The sequence below is a fragment of the Toxotes jaculatrix genome, chromosome 6 (genome assembly GCF_017976425.1).
Source record: "Toxotes jaculatrix isolate fToxJac2 chromosome 6, fToxJac2.pri, whole genome shotgun sequence".
NCBI classification, from domain to species: Eukaryota; Metazoa; Chordata; class Actinopteri; family Toxotidae; genus Toxotes; species Toxotes jaculatrix.
The window spans coordinates 20824488-20844578 of NC_054399.1; the positions used below are offsets into that span (position 1 = coordinate 20824488).

Genomic DNA, 20091 nt, shown 5'->3' on the forward strand with positions numbered 1-20091 from the left:
GTTTTATCTAGAGGCCTGCTGGTATGTGACACACTCCATAGTGTCCTTCATGTAATGTTATACATGGTTAACACTACCTGCATGTTGTGCTTACTGTATGAGCAGGCAGGCAGACAGCCAGACAGCCTGCCTGCTCTGTATGTGTTGTGCTTTAATCTGAAAATGAAGAAGCACAATCCACTTTTCAAGCCATTCAATAACAAAAATGCTAAACATTCACAGCTTCAAGTGTCTCAAATGGCATGGTTTGCTTTTTCTCCGTTTTATATCACTATGAAATGAATATTTCTGTGTTTCTTTTTTGTTTTTACTTTGAATAAGACAAAAATCAAGATTAATAAGAATAATCATTAGTCAATGCCTATATACTGTAACTGTACATATGTAAAAAGCAAAAAAAGACTAAGCTATGACTAGCTTTACTGCATCTCTCATGTCTAAGCAGAACAAAATGTCTAGCTGCAAACACTCACAAAAATTAACATTACGTTATAGTTAAAACACTTTCAGAGTTTGTTCTCCCAAACTCTGTACACTGTACCACAGTTACAAAGTCATTTTCAGTGTCATCCTGTAGACCTGAGTCACCACTCAAAGTTTCAAGTATGAATGATGACCAGTCCACTGGCTAGAACCTTAAACAGCAAACAGTGAGGACTGCTTTGATGACTTGCAAAAGACGTCTCGATGTTTAGATTAAGACTGGTCTTAATCAGGATGAAGAGTGATATTTTTTTTTTTTTTTTTTTTTTTTGGTCAAGAAATCTTGGTTACATATTAATGTTGTTTCAGTAGAATGTCAATGACTGTGTTTGCTGTTGAAACAACAGTTAATACTCTATGAACATTTCAAGTCGTTAATTTTTGAACTAAATTTAAATTGTCTAATAAGTGGTGTATGAAATATCAGTTCACTGAATCTCAGGTAATGTCTTCAGATGCCTTGTTTTCTGTGACCAAAAGTTCCAAGATGTATTTAGTTTCCTATAAAACATGACAAAGATAAGCAGCAAATTCAGCCATTTGACAAGCTATAGCCAGAAAATGTGTAGATGTTTCAACTTTCTTCACCCACAACAAATTTCTAAGAAGTTCAAATCATTTGATGCCCAAGGAAGACATTAAATTGTCTATTGTTACACTGCAAAGACAGCCATCTTACCATTGTTCAACACTTACATTTATCATGAAAATACTCTGTTTCCAGTGCATTTTCTCTTCTGCAATCAGAGAAGGGCCCGATATCCAGCAACCATCAAATAAGGATATTAAAGCCATCATTGCTCACAAAGTGTCACATATCAAATTGACAGAACTGACCTAATATATGAAACTAGAACTTTCAATTTTGAACAATATAACAACGTGTAGAGCATGGACGGCAACAAAAAGGTCACACAGGTGTTTTCACTTATTCTGGCCAATCACATCTCTGCTTAGGTCAAAGGTGGGTAGAGTTGTGCAAGGATTTATGTAAGGTCACTGAACTCCATTTAGTAATGCCGTGTTTACATCGAGCAGTCCTGCGGGGAACAACCATTCACATCAGTATCTCCCACTTGCTAAAAAGAACTACAGACATTTTTCCAAACTGCTGGCAGAACAGCTTCAAATGAACCATCACTGGAAGACACATCAAAATAAAATCATAAAATCAAGTATTAATACAAACTATCTATTTAGCTCATTTTATAGAAGCTATACACTGTGTGTCTGTCTGCAAGCACAGTCTTAACAAAAAAAAAAAAAGTACCTGTGTAGATTTACCATATATGAAGCGTCATACTTTGAGTAGCCCACTGACTAAAATGATAGTGAGCTGTCAGAATAACCATATTTAAATTTATGCATTAGAATACAGGTGAGAAAATAAAAGCCCACTGATACTTTTAATGAATTACTGAAAACAAAGAGAGCAGACAGATAACAGATAAATCCCTAAATCTGCAAACCACTCACCTGCACAGCGCTTTCAACCACAAATCTTGTGATGTGAATTTTCAGTCTATTCCCTGCTGCTCCTCTCTTCTTCCTGTGGGGTGACAAAGCAAACGCATTGCACAACACCAATGTCAATTGAGCTATTTTTCATAGTGTTTCCTTAAAATGTGATTGTAACATTTTAAAGAATAAATAAGACTATTTGTATTTCAAAATTCAGAATCAGTAAATTAGCACACTTTGAATGCAGAACTTTCCTGGTAAAAAGAGCATTTTTACTGAAGTGGAGGATCTTATGCTACCACCGTAAATTAGACAGACACGTGGTTTTGGGTGTAACTGCGCAAACATTTATTAAAACACCGTCAGATATAAACCAATACAAAGCAGAGCGGTCAGGTAAAGACGAATGTCAACACTTGAACAAAGAACAGGTGCTCAGATTAAAACAGCAGTAATGTAGTCCTACAAAGCTTATATCTAGCTAGATGTAAACGAATTAAAAAATTATACCACTATAAACACTAGAATTTTAGCAATGGAAATGAAGCATTTCAATTAGCATTTACTGCTAAATTGAACACAAGCATTTAGAAGAAATCTGGAAATGTTTGTTTGCTGCCTTACACTGGCTAACATTCGGTAGTTGGCTAACAACAGCACCATGCTTGACCACACAGAGATCCACAACTAGTTTTACTAACTACCGTTGAAGTTAAAGCTTTTAGGGGAATGCACATAATTTTAAGGCAATTAAAATTATGTTCTTAAGCTACAACAGCCAGACTGAATTGAACCTACCGCGTGAGAATAGCACGCATAAGGAAGCCTTGCAAACACATTTGCAACTACAGGCGGCAGGTGCCAGGTGGGGGGGATTTAAATAGTCCTATAGGCGGCGATGGCTGTTCAAAGCCACCGCCCTAAAGACCAGTTTTCGACCCAACCTGGCGACACTGCTGCAAAATCCTATATTCCACTGTAGAGGAGGCAGTCAGGGAGGGGCATGCAGCAAAGATCCTGTGTGAGGTGAAAGGGACAGGTGCATACAGGTGCTGTAGACAACAAGCCGACAACAAGACAACAAGCTGTTAGTCAGTTATTGTCGTTTGGTCCACTTATCAAGCTCAGGAGTTACAGCAGCGGTGGAAGTGATGCACAGCTCACGAAGGCAGTTCAGGCAGAAAAAACTCTTTGCATCCCATTTGCATCAATCTGTGTCAGATACATACATAAGTCATAAATCAGTTTATTCAGAACAAACATGTATGATACACATATGTTTAGGTTCAGTTTGACGTACACTTTGCGAAAACATTTTTATAAATCATTGGGAAAAGGCTAACTCTGAGAATCATTGCGTTTTGGAGTTATCTTCCGTATAAAAGTGCTTTATTGATACTTGTTACTAAATGTCATGATACATAGAAAACAGGATCTGCTAATGACTAATTCGGAAATTTGGAAATTTAATTTTCCAAAGGGTATACAAACATAGGCTTAAAAAACGTAACATTGTCCAAAAGACTTTGTAGAAAAAAAGAACGATTTAACTATACTATACTATACTATACTATACTATACTGAGCAGGTCCCCTGCTGCTCTTACAGAACAACTTTTCATCAGACATCTCTGGCAACACTGTTGTACGACAGTTCCCTGCCATTTCCGGCATAAACACATGAACGCTGGAGTGAAGAGAACATGAGAGGTCAAAAGTTATGATCCTAATCTTCACCAGACACAGAACATAACACAGAGACATGGTAGGTCGGTCTTGTTATTTACTAACTGTAAGGACAATCTGAAATCGGTTGTATGATCAGGAGTCTGCCAGGACGTTGGCTACCGTTCATTCTAAATGGCTAAGCTAATGTTAGCTTCACTCTGATGTACATGATCTAGCACGACGTGACCAAAACCGAGTTGACGTCTGATGTACCGCTTTTATTAGCCCGTTAACCAACGTTAGCGTGGTCAACGACCATAAACAGTGGTTTGAAATAAATGTAGCTAACGTCAGTGTGTAATTGCATAACTTAGGCTGTGTAATATGCCACAGCTTGATAATGTGCCATTTGTTTACATTGCAACAGTGATACCGTTTGCTAGTCAGTGCTGGTGATTTCCTGTTTATCCTTTCAGTGTTTTTGTTTTCGTTATTCTCATCTCTTCCCTTCCTCTCTCTGACTCAACAGGCCAGTTCCATGGTGGCAGTGGGACTGGCTCTGGCAGCAGCAGGATTTGCAGGTGAGTTACTCTAAGCTAACTTAGAGTTATCTGGCACACCTGTACTTATGTGGACAGGTGTTTCTGTTATTTTTGTTGACCCTATTTCTATCAGTGATGGTTGGCTAAATAACAGAAACACCTGTCTGTATAATGCAGTACAGTTCAGCAGCAGCACATAACACACCCTCCAAAATGATCCTTTAGTCCTTTAGTTCAACTCACCTTCCTGAGCAATGCTTTTCTTACACTAGATGAATTTTGATTCTGATAAACATGTGGTCAGTATCAGTCTTAAAATATAAATGTTGGTCCATCAGCATGCCAGAGTTTGGCTGGATTTACCCTTCACAACCACTGTTCCTCTTTGTCTCCCAGGTCGCTATGCCTTGCAGGCAATGAAGCAGATGGAACCTCAGGTCAAACAGGCCCTCCAGAGCTTCCCCAAGACGGTAAGGAAAACAAGCACGCAGTAACAACATCTCTAAATGCTAGTATGAAATGTGCTTGATAGGATCCACCTGCATACCCATCATGGTGAGCTGTTAACTGTATTTGTTGTGGCAGGCTTTTGGAGGAGGGTACTATAGAGGTGGATTTGAACCAAAGATGACGAAGAGAGAAGCTGCCCTTGTTTTAGGTGTCAGGTATGAGGACACTCTTCCCCACACCAGTAACTCTTTCAACTACCAGGCACATTATCCTGTCTGTACTCTCCACAACAGCAGAAAATTCAATTTGATAACCACTACTATTCCTGCTCATTATTACAATAATAATTCATTAATGTGCCGCTGTTTTTCAGCCCCACAGCCAACAAAAATAAGATCCGTGAAGCCCATAGAAAACTGATGATCCTGAACCATCCAGATAGAGGTTAGTGGAAGTTTTTAAAGTCTCCCATTGGTTGTTAGAGATCTGCAGTGCACTGCTCTAGTCTGCTTTGCTACAAATTTCACTTTCCTGGTTTGAGATGCCTTGTTCACTGATTTGTTTTATCTTTACACAGGTTCAGTAAAACTTCATGGCATGTAACCATGGATATTGTGTGTCTGTGTGTGTGTGTGTCTCTCAGGAGGATCTCCCTACCTAGCAGCAAAGATAAATGAAGCAAAGGATCTGATGGAAGACCAGGCAAAGAAATAGTACGAAGATGCTGGTGACATAAATGTGATTTCACACTGCTCTCACTCACGCTGTTGCACTGACTGACTTGAGCAGTTACAACTTTTCTAACTCATTGTTCTCAAATAAAATCACACTGTATAAATTGTTAATGGAGCTCTCCCTTCTTATTATCTTATGTTTTAATTTTACTTTGTTTACATTTCAGCAAATGTTAAGTCGAAGGTGGTTTTCTACTTGACATGAACTAAAACAATACTCAGATTTCCATATGTACATTATAATACTTTTTGTTTGCTTTGAATTTTTGTTTGAAACTCTACATCTTTGGAAGATACTGAATTGATTTGACTCACTCAAACTGCATCGTATCAGCTTTTGGTGAACTTGTTTTTTTTACATAGAATGAGGACTGCAGATTTTGTTCAGCATCACTTACATTGAAACTGCTTTGAGGGGAGATTTCTTTGTGACCAGTGTGGATGGAAGGAACAGTTACAGTGAACTAAACTCCTCTAGCATATATACAGGTATATCAGTACTGGTTTTAAGACACACTTGAAAATGCATCCCATAATTTCAAAAACAAAAGTACATGAATGTTTTTGAAATTATGGGACCTTGATGGATATAATGATAAATATAGTGGCGTGACAGCAACAATGTGACCATCTTTGCATTGTATTTGTTCAACTTATACTTTTTTTTTTTTAAGAGAGCCAGACCCATATGGATTTTAGATCTACACAGAAGATCAAGTTTATTTAAGAACTACCTGCATACAAAACATATTGCACATCAACCAACCAGAATGATCCTTAAAAAAACAAACAAAAAAAAAAAAACACATACTGGATGTCACAACTCTCAGTAGTCCAAATTGTCATCTGTCTCCAAAATAACCCCTAGGTAATGTGTAGTTTAGTGTCAAGAAAAAGCTTTTCTTGTTTTTTTTTTGTTGTTTTTTTTTTTAAATACTGTACATTTTCTTAAATAAATAAACCAAATAAATCTCCTTCCCTAATGGAACAGTCATGACCAGTTTCCAGCCAGCCAGTCTGTGGAAGAACCATGAAAATGACATTGTTGTCACCTGGGCTTGGTTTTCCAGAAACATCTCAACACCAGGGTAGTCTGGTTCTTACGGCTTCGACAGGATTTCTGCAATAGTGAGCAATTAAAAGGGGATATTAACCTCAGAGATACAGCAAATGTGCATTGAATCTGTTGATTATATTGGATTTCTGGGAGGAAGCAGTATCAGTATCTTTCCTCTCATATTTGATAAAACTGCCCAATGTTTAGCAATGAGATGTTTCCAGGAAACCCAGCACTGATGGCTACATCTCCGTACAGCACTAAACAGCAACAGGCCAGTTTCCCGACTCGACTACAATTAACTTTTTAAACAAACAAAAAAAAAAGGTTATGTTTCAGTGCAAAGAAAACAACTCTTCTATGGTTTGTTTCTTTTCCAGACACTCCGTAATAACGTTTCTTCTATGAACGAAGTGGTTGCATATTGAAAAACAAAGCAGCTAATGTCAAACTCCTCAACAGATATATATATAAATGATAACTGGACTCATTTGCCCCACAAACATTAAGAATAGACACACCTGATTTAATAAAGATATGCTGAAATCCTTTCAAGGTCTTCCAGTGTTGGCCTGCACCTGCCTACAGTGCCTTAAGTGTACATATAGCACAAGCAGACAGACAGCTCAGACTGGTTCAACTGTGGCAGGTGAAGGCAACCGAATAACACGGAAATGAGTGAAAGGATTTCAGATGATGTGCAGAGCCAGGCAACAACATGTTGAATCTACTCTCAAGGCACAACAGCTGATCACATGTATGTCAAACGTACTTGGGTTTCCAACAAACCTGTCTGCACTGTGGTACTGCTCATGCAGAACATTTAAGTTACAAACTACTTCAGATGCACAAGATCCTGAAAAAAGGTCGTGGAAGCATCTTTCTGGGTCCGCCTGGTAAAAGTCAGACTGTTTTATTCTAAAACCCTGCTATGATATTATTTATACCAATAAAAAAAAAAAAAGAACTGCTGCATTCATACCACAGTATGGGTTTGAGTGGAATCCCTGTCTGCATTTTATAAATACTGCATTCAGTCCAACCTCTCCCTGAGCTCTCAATGAAGAGTGGACCGAAAAATACAGTTAAGTAGAGATGTCTGTAAGTCTGTGTGTGTTTGACTATCTTTGGCAAGCTCATACAGGAAGAACTATTGTAAAAAAACAAAACTGTAATAAAATGGATAGTTGGACAGAACACGTGTAAAGGGAGTTTAGGTTCAGACCTCTAAAACTTGAGCAATGAAAAAGGTTTCAAATATTTGTGAAGTAAAAAAAAGAACAGTGCTTGTTATATTTAAATGTTTCACTTTTAAGGCTGCTCTAGAGACAGTGATATTCAATTGTGTGCAGCCAAAGAAGTTCAAATATTTGAAACCATTTCCTTTGCCGGGGTCTGACTAGGAGAGTCCGTTCACCACAGGTTGTGGCTTAGAGTCTTCTTTGTAGGAGACTTTGGCAGGCCTCTCAGTGGAAGACCTGGGAGCTCTGGTGGTATTGCTGCCCTCACTGTCGGCAGCATTGTTGTTGGAACCATTGGTGGTTGCTGGGGCAGACTGTGGGCTGTGCTCAGCGATGGCATCCACATTACCCTAAAGAAAAATGTGGGATGAACAAGTAATACATGTCTAATGCATTAACACAAATTCAAAACATCACAAAGCAGCTTTTACTTTCAGAAGTAGAAAAAAAAATTAGGTTAAATGAAAAACTTTAATAAGTGATGGTCAGGTACCAAGAGCAGACATAAAGAACTTTGTGAACTTTGTTTACACATGACATTTAAATACTAACCACATCCTTGTTTTTCTTGGAGTCCTTGGTGGTCATCTGTCTGCTCTGAGATTCAGCCCTGGATATGTAGTCGGCCACAGTCACTACACAGACAAAAGAAAACACTTAGTAAATTAAGAGAAGAAACCAAAATTATTTCATCTAACGAGTCCTGTGGAACTCTAAGCAAATCTGTCCCAGGTGTTCAGAACTTCATCACGATTTTGACGGCAAATCTTGCACTCCCTGTAGATTAGTAGAACACAAACAATGGTGGCAGCTGCAATGTGAGGAATTTTCACACCTGGCCGACCACTGTGGAAAGCAAGCGTGGTTGTCTGTATTCAGGAGGTTACAAAAGTTGGGCGACACAGGGAAGACCCTCTCTGACTCTGAGAGGAGCTTTTCATTTTAGACTAAACAAACACCACACAATTCAGGACTGACACCGGTGCAAAACACAAAAACAAGTTGTGGCCAAGTTCTTAGTAGAGAATTATGGTGTGTGTGAAATAAAAGACGAAACGGGGAAGATGCATTCTTAGACTCTGCACAGCGATTCAAGTGTGAGTGCTCTAACATAGCTGATTTTGTTAGAAAATGATGTTTTCCAGTATTGAGCTGACAATCGGTATAACTGCATATGTCATTATACGCCAGTCAGACAGCCACATTTAATCATTCAGCATAAGCCAATGAGGACAAACAACACTCAGTTACCAGATAATTAAGCAGATCTAAAAGTTTTTGTTTAGCATTGTTGGTGGCACACAAACAAACACAAGGCCTGGTGCACAACGTTTTACATTAGCATTTCAGGGCAATGGCGGCTGGTGGAGGGCACACTGGAGGTTGCCATGGTTACCTGGCTGCCTCTCCTCCGGCAGGCGGATGCGGCGACGGCGACTACGGTTGCGACGCTGAGGTTTAGCTTCCAAGTCATCTAAGGGTTGTGGGTCATCACAAAGAGAGCGATTTGGGGCTCAAACTGGTTCTAAACTACACCGTCTACTTTCACACTTAAAATGGGAAATGATGCACAGCTGCACATTCTGAACACAACTCTGACAGCTAACAACACCAGTTAGCTCTAAGAACAACATTTAGAGCGCGACAGCTTTGTAAAAATGGTGATCCCAAATCAAGTGACTTCCATACCTATTCCATTTTCACTCATTGAGGCGTTGTCTGACTCGCTCATGCCATCCATCAGTGTGGCGTCCTCATCGGTTCTGCGTCGCCGAGACCTTCTGCGGCGGTTTGCAGGCAAGTGGGACTCACTAGCATCTGTATCGGCTGTCTGATCTGTCTCCGTGTTCGTCTCCAGGACTGCATAGGCATGGTTATCCTCGTGGTTCTGAGGCGCTGCTGCACAGTCAGGGTCAGATTCACAAACAGGTTACAGTTATACATATGTTGGAGAAAAAACTGAATGTTCAGACTTTTACAAGATAAAGATGTGTCTTTGTGTTTTTACCAGAACTGTTGGTGTATCCTCTTCCTCCTCTTCCCCTTCCTCCAGGGCCTCCGCGGCCTCTACCGGGTCCTGCCCTCCTGTGACCATCTCTCTGAGGCCGCGGGCCTCTCTCCCTCTCCCTGCAAGTCAGCCAATGATTCAAAATCAGAATCAGAATCTATATCAGACTCTGATCAAAAAGCAAATGCAAAACACAGTAAAAAACATCCACTGCCAAATCAAATGCTACGCATTACAAGACTGTGGGGGATGTGTGGAGCTTCCAACTTCCATTAACAGCAGATGCTCATGTTTGAACATTTTTGGGTTCAATTGTTAAAATAAAAAAAACTTCACCTGTCCTGGTCCTCTCCAGCCAGGGACCAGTCACTGAGTTCATCCCTGCGCTCTGAATCAGTCTCAGAGGCATTGGACTGCTCTGAGTTGGTGCCTGAAATCAAGCAGACACACAAGAAGACAGAGAGATAACCACAAAAAAGTTAGGACAGACACAACCATACTGGGGCACTGTAGGATCTTTCTTTCTGTCCAGGCTCCTGCACTATTATATTTTATTTCTAGCTTCTTGAGACACAAGTGCTAAGTTCTTGCAAAGAGTACGTTAACACAGTATCTGGCAGCGTGTAAGCAGAATTTAGAATATCTGATTTCAAAGGTGCCAACCATATCCAGTGCTGTAGCTGTGGCCCCTGCGCCCACGGCCGCGACCGTTGTAGGATCGACTGACATGTAAGGAGGATGAGGAGGCATTGGCACTGCTGTCTGTATTATACCCTCCTCCTCTCTCCCCCCTCTCTCCTCTCTCCCTGTCAGCTGGTCGGTGACCCTGGGTGATCTGACGTAACTGTTCATCAATCTGCATCCGCTCCAGACGAAGCTGCTCAACCTCCTATAGGGGAAAAAGAAACAGGGGAAATGGTAGGAATAAAGACAAAGGAAATCAAGACAAAAGGAAAAGCGAGAAACAGAAAACGTGATTAGATTTTTTGGTATTTCATAAAATCAAGCAAATCTGTGAGAAATGTTTTTTTTAAAGGGTCATCACTGGATACACATGCAGAATCATACACACATCTACAACACATCCACTGCGCCTTGTGTTGCTTATTCTGAATCTTGCTAGGCTGGTTCTCTGTGTATAATCCACAATCTGCCTCAGCTCTTCCTCTAGCTGCTGGCTCTCCGCAAGAAGCTCCACTACGTCCTACACACAAAGCACCAACACAGCAAAGGACATGCAGACAGCACAGGACAAACACACACAATCATACACAGTGCAAAATGTACACACAGCAAAATACACACCACAGAGCTGCAAAGTGATTATCAAGAATGATCATGAGTCTGATTAATCTGAATGGCATTCACAATTCATTAATTATTATCATTATTATTATTATCAGGTATTTCTACAAGGAAATTTTCTAAACTTACTTTACCAGAGGTGGTGATTAAATATAGATCAAGCTAAAAACTTAAAATCTGGCAATGATCAAATTTCAAACTAAGTGCAGCTCTATTCGCTACTTGCTCTTGTGCAGTGGGTTTTTTTCCTCACTGTGACTGTAACTGTAACTGACTGAGCTGTGGCTACTGTTTATGATGGCCAAAAACAGTAGCCACCCATAAAATATATGGCTTCTGCTCTTCCTCAAACAAATAAAGAATTTTATTTCATACAAGTGTATACAAGGTTTATGCTATACTTCTGCTATGAAGTACCTTGAAAATCCTTTCATTTATTGCATATAAACATATAGTTCAAATTTTTGCTTTTGGCACAAGGTATCCCAATGTGTTTATTATACTTATTAAATTCTATATGTTATTACTTTGGTTTTACATACTTTCCCATCAGATATCACTTTGAGTACCTGCACAGCACAAAATCAAAGCAGTGTTACTGTTTAGACTTTGGCAAAGAGTATGAAGCGCTGTAGACATGCAGAAAGCCAAGAAAATGTCAGTTAGCCGTCAGATTATTACAACGTGTCCATTTCATGCACCATTTCATTTTGCCAAATGAATGAAACACTGGTTGGCAGAGATGAGAATTAAAAAGGCAGTCAGAAGTGGCATTGATTGAAAGCACAGAATTGTCAAAAACATACACACACATGCATTGCAAACAAGCCCTTTTACCCAGTTCAGCACACGCCCACGCAGACACACAAACACAGGTGTCCTTACATTGAGGTAAGAGATGTGGTACTCCAGCAAGACCTGAACATTGCCAATGCTCTCCTTAGTACCGACAAAGGTGAAGGGGACCATTCCCTGTGTCAACAAAACACAAAAACACAACGCACATGTTAGTATGGGACTGACTGAACCAAGAGCATATATCCTCTGTACAGAGCTATGAAACTGGTGACTCTTATCAGCACTACGCAAGCAGCTTTATCAGCTGCAGGAAACATGTTGAAGTAGTAAGCTTACTTCCTGTCGGGGCTGCTTGGTGTCATTGTCTCCTTCTATCCTGACCCTCACCACACCAGACTTGTCCACAATCTCCTGGATGACCTTACCATTCTTACCGATCACTTTGCCTGAGGACGCACAGCAAGGAGAAGACGATAAGGGGACAAGTAACAATGAAACACAGCTGCAAGTCAAAAAGATGATAAAACTAGTCAAGCTGAAAGCATTTCATGGAGTAAATAACTATGGTATATGAAGGAGTCCAGCATTTTCAGAAATTGTACTGTTATTTTACACAGTTGCACAAATAGTGTCATTAATATCAAATGACTGCCTTGCAATGCATCGTGCATAACACGCTGCAATGTGGCAGCAGTGTTCTCATGACCGACTAATAGTTGGTTTGGGGATTTCCGAGCTCAGGCAGGAAATGCATGTCTACATACCAACAAGGTTCCTTGGCACCTGGACAGAATCCTCCAGAAACTCCAGGTAGCTCCTGGCCTTCTTCACTGCCTCTGCTGTCTAAATGACAACACAAGAGTTTCTTTATTATACATTCCACCCATGCATAGTCAGCAGTAAGCATCTGTATGTGCCATTTACAATTAGTACCGTCAGCTTCTGATTAGAGTCACTTAATCGTAGAGAAATATTGGTCAAATTCAGTGAAAATAGCAAAAATGCAACATGTGCACACTCTCCCACATACACACATATTTGTTTCAGTATACAAAAAAACTCAAATATGTCTACACGGTTCCTCTGAACATTTGCTGTTGTAAAGACTCATGTTCATTCATGCCTTTTCCTCATCATCAAAATACCTGTGATTCCAGCAACACTCAGGCACACTCCACCCTACCTCCCCATAAATCCTGAAAGTGCCAGTCTCCTCATCCAGCTCAATGGCAGTGACACCTGGAACTTTCCGAGCTTGTTGGATGTTGCTGCCGTGGCTGCCGATGGCCAGGCCCATCAGATCTGGTCTCACCATAAACTCCTCCTGGAACGATGACACCAGCTGCCTAGAGCTCTTAAAAAAAAAAAAAAAAAAAAAAACAGTGACAGTTTGATTTGTAATTACTCTATTTTTTAAAAAGTTAATCTTATGATTTTAATTAATTCATTATCCTCCAACCAGATTTTACAGCCCAAACTGACAGAAGGAAAGTGATCGAAATTAGCTCTAAACAGTTGAAAGAGTTGAAAATGTTGTTATTCATCTTTTAAAAAGCTGGCTTAGAAGATCCTGTGCGCATAACACAAAACACATCCTGAACACTTAACTTTTCATTTCCAGGAATATTAGTGTTTTCTATAAAACTGTCAGAAACTCCACAACAGAGACAACAGCTCTTTAGGAAGTATTTTTTAGAATACGATACAAAAATCTCAGGTAGGGCTTTACTGTGTTTAGCATACATGGACAGCATTTACACACAGCTGTATCATAATGATATAAAATATGTTGCATGATGTTGTGTATTGTGACCTATGTTTGTGTTACCAAGTCTCATTTAAAAACATGTTTGACTACCACAGCCAACATCATAAGTGCCTCAATACAACGTTGTTAAACCTTTCTATGTATTCTGTATTGTTTTAGGTAACTTCACATGCTATATGATCATATAATTACTAACCTCCCTTCATATCAATATTACCATGGTGACCAACTAACTTTAAAATTACCCATCTGAGATGACATAAGGTTGCATAAGCAGGTCATCACAGTAACCAAACCACGGTGTTCTTGTTACCAACTGACCTCCAGGTGTTTTGTAGCTTCCTGGTTGCGTGACATTAGCAGTAGCTTGGTCCTGAGGCTGCGCAAGTGCATGTCACTCAGCAAAGACACACGCTTCACTGTAGTCTCATTGGTGGACTAAATACACACACACACAAAACACAAAACAAAAGTAAGAGATATCAACATATGGTGAGCTGCTCCTCTGCTGATGACAAATAGAAAGAAACAAATAGCGGAATCATCCACTATACCAACATGCTTAACCACAGGATTAAAGCAAAACAGTTACCACAATCACTAGTTGGCTGGTCTCAGGGCAGTATGAGATGCGACAGGCTCCTACGGCTTTCTTGAAGTCCTTATGGGCATTCTCGTTCTGGCACCTACGACACAAGATCAGTTTAAAAAAGTTAAATCCTTAACAAATGGTTTAGCTCTACATCTAGCACACAGCTGTCGGGGAACTGGGTTGGAGAAATCTTGAGAGAAATGCAAAGTTCTCAAAGTATAGATAATATGTGAGTCCTGCAATACAAAAGCTTTAAGGTATACATTGTTGACTTGTGAAGAGCACAAGTATGTGATTGTAAGATTTGTCCACCACTATAGCTTTTGGTGTAAACATGCTGTACGTACGCTTCTTGTAGATCCTGAGGAACAGGGACAGTGCACTTGTGAAAGGTGTTCTTGGTGATGGCCTTGTTGGTGTTGACAGGACGCAGGCGCTCAAAGGTCACAATCTCGTTGTAGGTGGCATCACAGGCTGCGTACTCAATCACATAGAACTGAAAATACAGACAGGTTCAGTTTGTAAAATAAAACCTACAGACAAGAAAATGAATGCATTTTAGCTAAAATACTGGCCACTTTAAATGGCTGATAATACAGTAGGAATTGATATTGTTAGCATTCATTTTTATTTAAATATTGAGTGTGTAGTAGAGAAATTTGTCTTCATATGGAATCACACTCACATCTCCCTTCATCATGCGAACTTTAGCCAGCCACCAACCACAAGGTTCCTGTTCATTGGCTCTGGAGAGGATCTGCCAGGAGATTAAGACAGAGTAAGACACTGACAGAAAGGGACGAGGACAGAAAAGACACAAGAAAAAAAAGTGACTATATGTGTGTCCTCCTCACCTCCACCTCCTCGCCCTCTCCAATCTCCTTCTTGGCGTCAGCAGGAGGTGGCAACCTGACATCACTGAAGGGCACCTGGCGTTCTGGCTGCCAACTGAAAATAAGACAGTAATTTCTTACCTTATGGAAACATGGCAGTCCCACATTTGTCTTACATTTTTGAGCCTGACATGTTTTATGAAGGTGGCAGAAAAACTCACTTGTTCTCAAAGGCAATGGTGAGAGAGTCATCGTGGATATCTTTGACAAAGCCCTGCAGGACAGACAGAGACACAGACAGGGGTAAGCACATAAGAACATGATAGTTGGCTGAAATGAAGAGCAACCGATTTAAGTTATACTGACTGCACAGGACAGAAAGAACACAGAAGCAGCTGACTTTGATTCTTGAAGAAAGGTCTTAACTTTGTGAAGGACATACAAATAATTTACACACAATAATTAGCACATACTGTGAGGTACAGAGCAGAGTGAGCTTCGAGGTGAGTCCATTACAACTGTTTCCAACTAATATACTGTGCTTTATTCACCTCATCAAATGTTTTAGTCTATCTTGCCTTCGGTGTTTTCCAGTTTCCTTATACACAAAATAGAATATTTACTTTTCGCTGATTCAAAAAATTGTACATAAGAGTAAAACAACTAAACATACATATTTTTAAAATGATTAGTGCAATGTAATTTTGTAGAACTGGAACAATTAGTCGATTAACAGAATAATAATAATCAGCAGGAGAAACCAGAAAAAACTCCAACACCACCCTGATGAGCATGGTGTACTGGAGAAGAGTTGTACAATGTGTTTTAATTTTTAAGAATATAAATATATCCAAATGTGTTCACTGGAAGAACTGAGCATTAATTTATACAAGTTCAATAGCACGTTTTAGTGCTCCAATTCAAAGTGCACACTAATGCCTTAGTCATTAAATCTTGTGTTTTAATGGATATTAATACTTCATTGTGGGTTCAGCCAACCATTTACCAGTTGTAGAAAACGGTTTACATTAAAAAAAAACATCACGTTCTGTTGATTGCCAGAGTATACAAAATATTGTTTCTATTTCAGATGTCATTTATCAGTGCTTTGACCACCATAAGTAAAATTCCACTCACATCCAATTTTTTAACGTGGTGGAATAAATCTCAGTGGTAAATATTTTAAATCATGGGCAAATAAACACTATCTGCAAGGCATGACACTTTTAAAGGACAAAGAAATTTTTAGGGGTAATATAGGTGTGCTGTGTTGGTTAAAAGCCTGTGTGTAACATGTGTAACATGCCAAAAGTGACTCTACCGGTATTTGCAATTCAGGGACACGCTACCAAGTGCCAAAGCACGCAGCACAAAGGAAGCTGAGTGCATTCTTGTTTACTGTCTTTTGCACATTATGAATTCACTTTTTGCTGTTGACTGGTTCTGAAAATACAACAATTTTAACTATTTCCTAGGTAAGCTGAAGTACCAAAAATCATGTTATGCAAATATGTTAAAGTATAATGCTAGTGATATATTATATCTTGCTTGTTGTCAACAATTCCCACAAAAAAGACAAAAAAAAAAAAAAAAAAAAACAACTGCAACCTACTAACAGGCTTCATTGTTGTCCAAAAACAATTACTAACACATCAATGAGCCTCACACTGGCACATACACACACTAGGGAACCAAATGTGTATTACACTGAAAATAATATCCCTCTATTCACTATTTACTCCTATAACTCGGGTTATGTTTACCAAAATTACAGAGCAAAAAAATACACAGCCTTTTTAAAAACTCAAAATATAATCTGTGACCCAATTTTCAAGACTTATGTCTTCACAAGGTACCAGTGGACCTGGCACTGAGTGCTACAGACAGAGAAGGAATGTAGGAAGGAATGGAGAACTACAGAAAAACATTGCTGAATTTTGTTGTTTTAATGGAAGTTGCAAAGAAAACTATCCTTTAACAGAGCCACTGAAATACACAGCCCCATAACTCAAAGAGTTTCAGCCTGGGCAACTGGCAAGCAGGGTTGTGGACAAAGTGACTCATAAGGGCTGAACTGACACAGACAGGCAGGGAGGAGAGGTCCAAGCTGAGACAGAGAGGTGAAACGAGAAGGGGAAGAGGGTAGAAAAGAAAAAGAGGAATCAGTGCAGTGAAGGAGATGAGAGAAAGAGCAAAGAGGATGGGAGGAAAAGGAGACGGGACTATTACTTTAGGCAGCAAGTCTAGAAATAGCTTTTAAGTCTGCGGTATCACTGACCCCTCTCCTGACATGCCAGCTGGTCAGGATTGACAAGGAACAGCTGGCTCACATATACACATACAAAAAATAGCTTGGGCATGATGAAGTATCAAATAATAGACAGCGACAGACAGACTGACGTGCAGTTCAACAAGAAATGGCTGTCATAACTAGCTCTAGTGCCTCTTAAATATCACGTATGATAATAAGATGGTTATGCAGTAAAATCCTGTGGGACTCAAATACCTCAAAAACCGTTACATAACTCCAGTCACCGAATAAACGATATAGTTATTTACACTTACACAGTTTCACTTTAGCCACATCTTTTGACGTCAACTAGCAAGTTAGCTAACTTTTAGCTCGGAGGAGCTCCGACCAAACGCCAAGCAAAGTAAATAATAGCTTTTACCGGTTTTATATTTCAGCTATTGCAGACAAGATCGTGTTAAGATCATTCTGGGTGTAAAGAAAGGTCGCTTAAAAGTGACACAAGGCGAAGACTGGCGTGCGATGCTAGCATAGCCGGCTAATTCTGGCTAGCACTGCTAGTGCAAGCTAATGGCAAGCAGTTAAGAGGTTTCGGAGAAAGTCGGAACCTGTTGTCGTAGTCCATGAGACTTCAACTAATATACTGTATCGTGTGACAGGCAGTGGTGTTTGATGCTGTGTTGATAAGCCGGTATTTACCTTGTAATAAGCCCCGTTGGAGCCACGGACCTCCACCGCCAGTTCTTCCATATTGGACACGCAAAGGATGTTGGGACGACAGGTGCTCCTTGAAGCATCAGGGGAGAAGTCCGGACAGGTGAGAAGTGATTGCTCCAGTGTAGATTAAGTGTATTTATACGGTATTCACTGGCAATACAAATGTGAGTAACTCATATAAAAAGAAAAATTATAATGTGTTTACTTGTGCTGGCAGCTTAATGCCTATACACTGTATTTTTGTAGTATCTATGTATTAGACAGTTTGGTGGAACTGAGGACCCAGGGCCCAACATGGGTCAGGCCTTCAACAAGCCTGAAATTAAAAGGCTGGTTATACTTCCCATTTATTAATTTTACAGTTTTAGCATTATAAATAAACAAATATTGTTGTGTTTGATTAAAAAAAAAAAAAAATTGACAAGGTCTGACAGACACGTTCATGTTTCTAAAACAACATTAGAGCCTCAGTGTTTTGAGAGTGATATACTGATAATAATTATCTTTATTTGTAGAATGCCTTCCAAAACTCAAGTTACAGTGTTCTACAAGAGGGCAGCAAAATAAAATGAAACTCATACCAATTCCAGTGATGTAAGAAAAAATATTGTTTATGGTTTCATCACTGGAGCAACCTTTTTCTGTACATACAGTATGTGAACTGTACCTTGTGGTTTCTAAAGTTTTATTGTGTTACTTCTACAGAGTGGGCTTATTTGTCTGCAAATAAAACAGGATCCCAGTGAAGTCTTACTCTGTTGTCTTTTATTATGAAATGCTGTAATCCTGGACGTAAGCGTAGGAGTATGACAAAGATAACTTTCCACCACACGACCCTAATAACCACTACAGGTGCATGTGTTTCTTTTTATTAAACAATTTAACATAAATCCCTGAATTGGTGAATTCGCTATATATTACTAATATGTCAACAGTAATTTTCAAATTTAATACACAGACTCAGTGTTTAAACCTTCTACTGCACCTTAAAATACAACCTCACTAGTGATGCAATACAAAAATACAGGGGAAAGGAAAAATTATACGTTTCGTGAATCATCCCTCATCCTCTTGTGAAAAGGCACTTACTGTGCTCAACTAAAAAAGTAAAAAGAGGAAGAAGATAGAGGCCTCACCTCATTTTCTGTGAAGAGCTCTGGTTGCTCTGCTCTATTTTACAGGTGTGGATCTGGTCCAGTGGATCCCTTCCCAGTCACAGTTTGACCACTGTAAATGTAAGTCAGTTCAAAGTCACACACAGAGTGATGACATTTGTCCTGCGGTGAAGCACATCAGTCCTGGAGAGAGTTCAATCTTCCAGAATGAAACAGCAACAGTGTTTTCGGAATGGACTAATGAGCGTGAAAACAGTGGAAAAAACATGTACCACTGACATCTTGACAAATTACTCAAAATAGAGAAATGGACTCTGAGTGTTATGCTATGATATAACATTAATTGATTGAAAGTTGGTTGAGGTACAGCTAATTTTTAACTATTTTAACAACAGTATTTTTTGCTGCAACTAGTGATACTGTCATTATGGATTCATGTGCTGATTATTTTCTTGATCAATCGATTAGGTGTTTGGTTTGTAAAACATAAGAAAATGGTGAGAAATTCCCATCAGAATTAGCTCAAAGTGATATCCTGAAATGACCTGTCGAACAATCTAAAGCCTTAAAATTAATTTTCAAATTAATTTTCAAAACAGCTGCCATTTCATTCTCTGATAATTGACTATAAATCTACTAACATCTAGACAGTGACTCACTGGAGCGTTTTTCACCTTGCAGTAAAAGCCTTATTGAGACTCTTAATTTTGATATTTCTCTGATCATGTGACTGACGTGTTGTGGATCTGGATGTACTAATGCAATATAACAAAGAATCACCATGCTCAACTTTGTTAGCTGGGGCATGAGCCTGTTTAACAGCCAGTTTACTAATAACATATTTAGTTTGATAAAAACATATTTAAAAAGTCAGGTCAGATTTATAATGATTATTATAATTAATAATCATGTTAGCAAACCTTCACTCATCCCTCACAGAGGAAGAAATAATGTGTAGTGTGAAAGCTGTAAGATAAAATGCAGCTATCTTGAAGGCTCAAGCTTACCACAGTATCACATTTTTAATAATAAAAGTACTTTACTGAAAATACGCTGATGTCCAGGGCTC

At 39.3% G+C, this 20091-nt stretch overlaps 2 protein-coding genes across 5 annotated transcripts; one reads left to right on the top strand and one right to left on the bottom strand.

Annotated features, from left to right (window-relative positions):
- The first annotated feature begins 3591 nt into the window (after positions 1-3591).
- On the top strand, positions 3592-6290 carry dnajc19 (DnaJ (Hsp40) homolog, subfamily C, member 19). The gene is made up of 6 exons (XM_041039983.1): positions 3592-3708; positions 4141-4192; positions 4550-4623; positions 4739-4818; positions 4977-5047; positions 5247-6290. Exons 1-6 carry the CDS (start codon positions 3706-3708, stop codon positions 5315-5317), a joined length of 351 nt encoding a protein of 116 aa, XP_040895917.1. The 5' UTR covers positions 3592-3705; the 3' UTR covers positions 5318-6290.
- On the bottom strand, positions 6196-17964 carry fxr1 (fragile X mental retardation, autosomal homolog 1). Of its 4 annotated transcripts, none has more exons than XM_041039981.1 (18): positions 17890-17945; positions 15161-15213; positions 14961-15054; positions 14792-14863; positions 14454-14602; positions 14107-14200; positions 13836-13952; positions 12930-13100; positions 12511-12589; positions 12083-12192; positions 11834-11920; positions 10307-10532; positions 9980-10073; positions 9644-9762; positions 9325-9534; positions 9032-9109; positions 8188-8270; positions 6196-7985 (listed from the first exon to the last, which is right to left on the bottom strand). In XM_041039981.1, exons 1-18 carry the CDS (start codon positions 17938-17940, stop codon positions 7794-7796), a joined length of 2079 nt encoding a protein of 692 aa, XP_040895915.1. In that variant the 5' UTR covers positions 17941-17945; the 3' UTR covers positions 6196-7793. The 4 variants fall into 4 exon arrangements, with proteins under 4 accessions (XP_040895915.1, XP_040895914.1, XP_040895913.1 ...); XM_041039980.1 differs by having other exon boundaries at positions 11834-11926; XM_041039979.1 differs by having other exon boundaries at positions 11834-11929.
- Positions 17965-20091: the final 2127 nt, after the last annotated feature.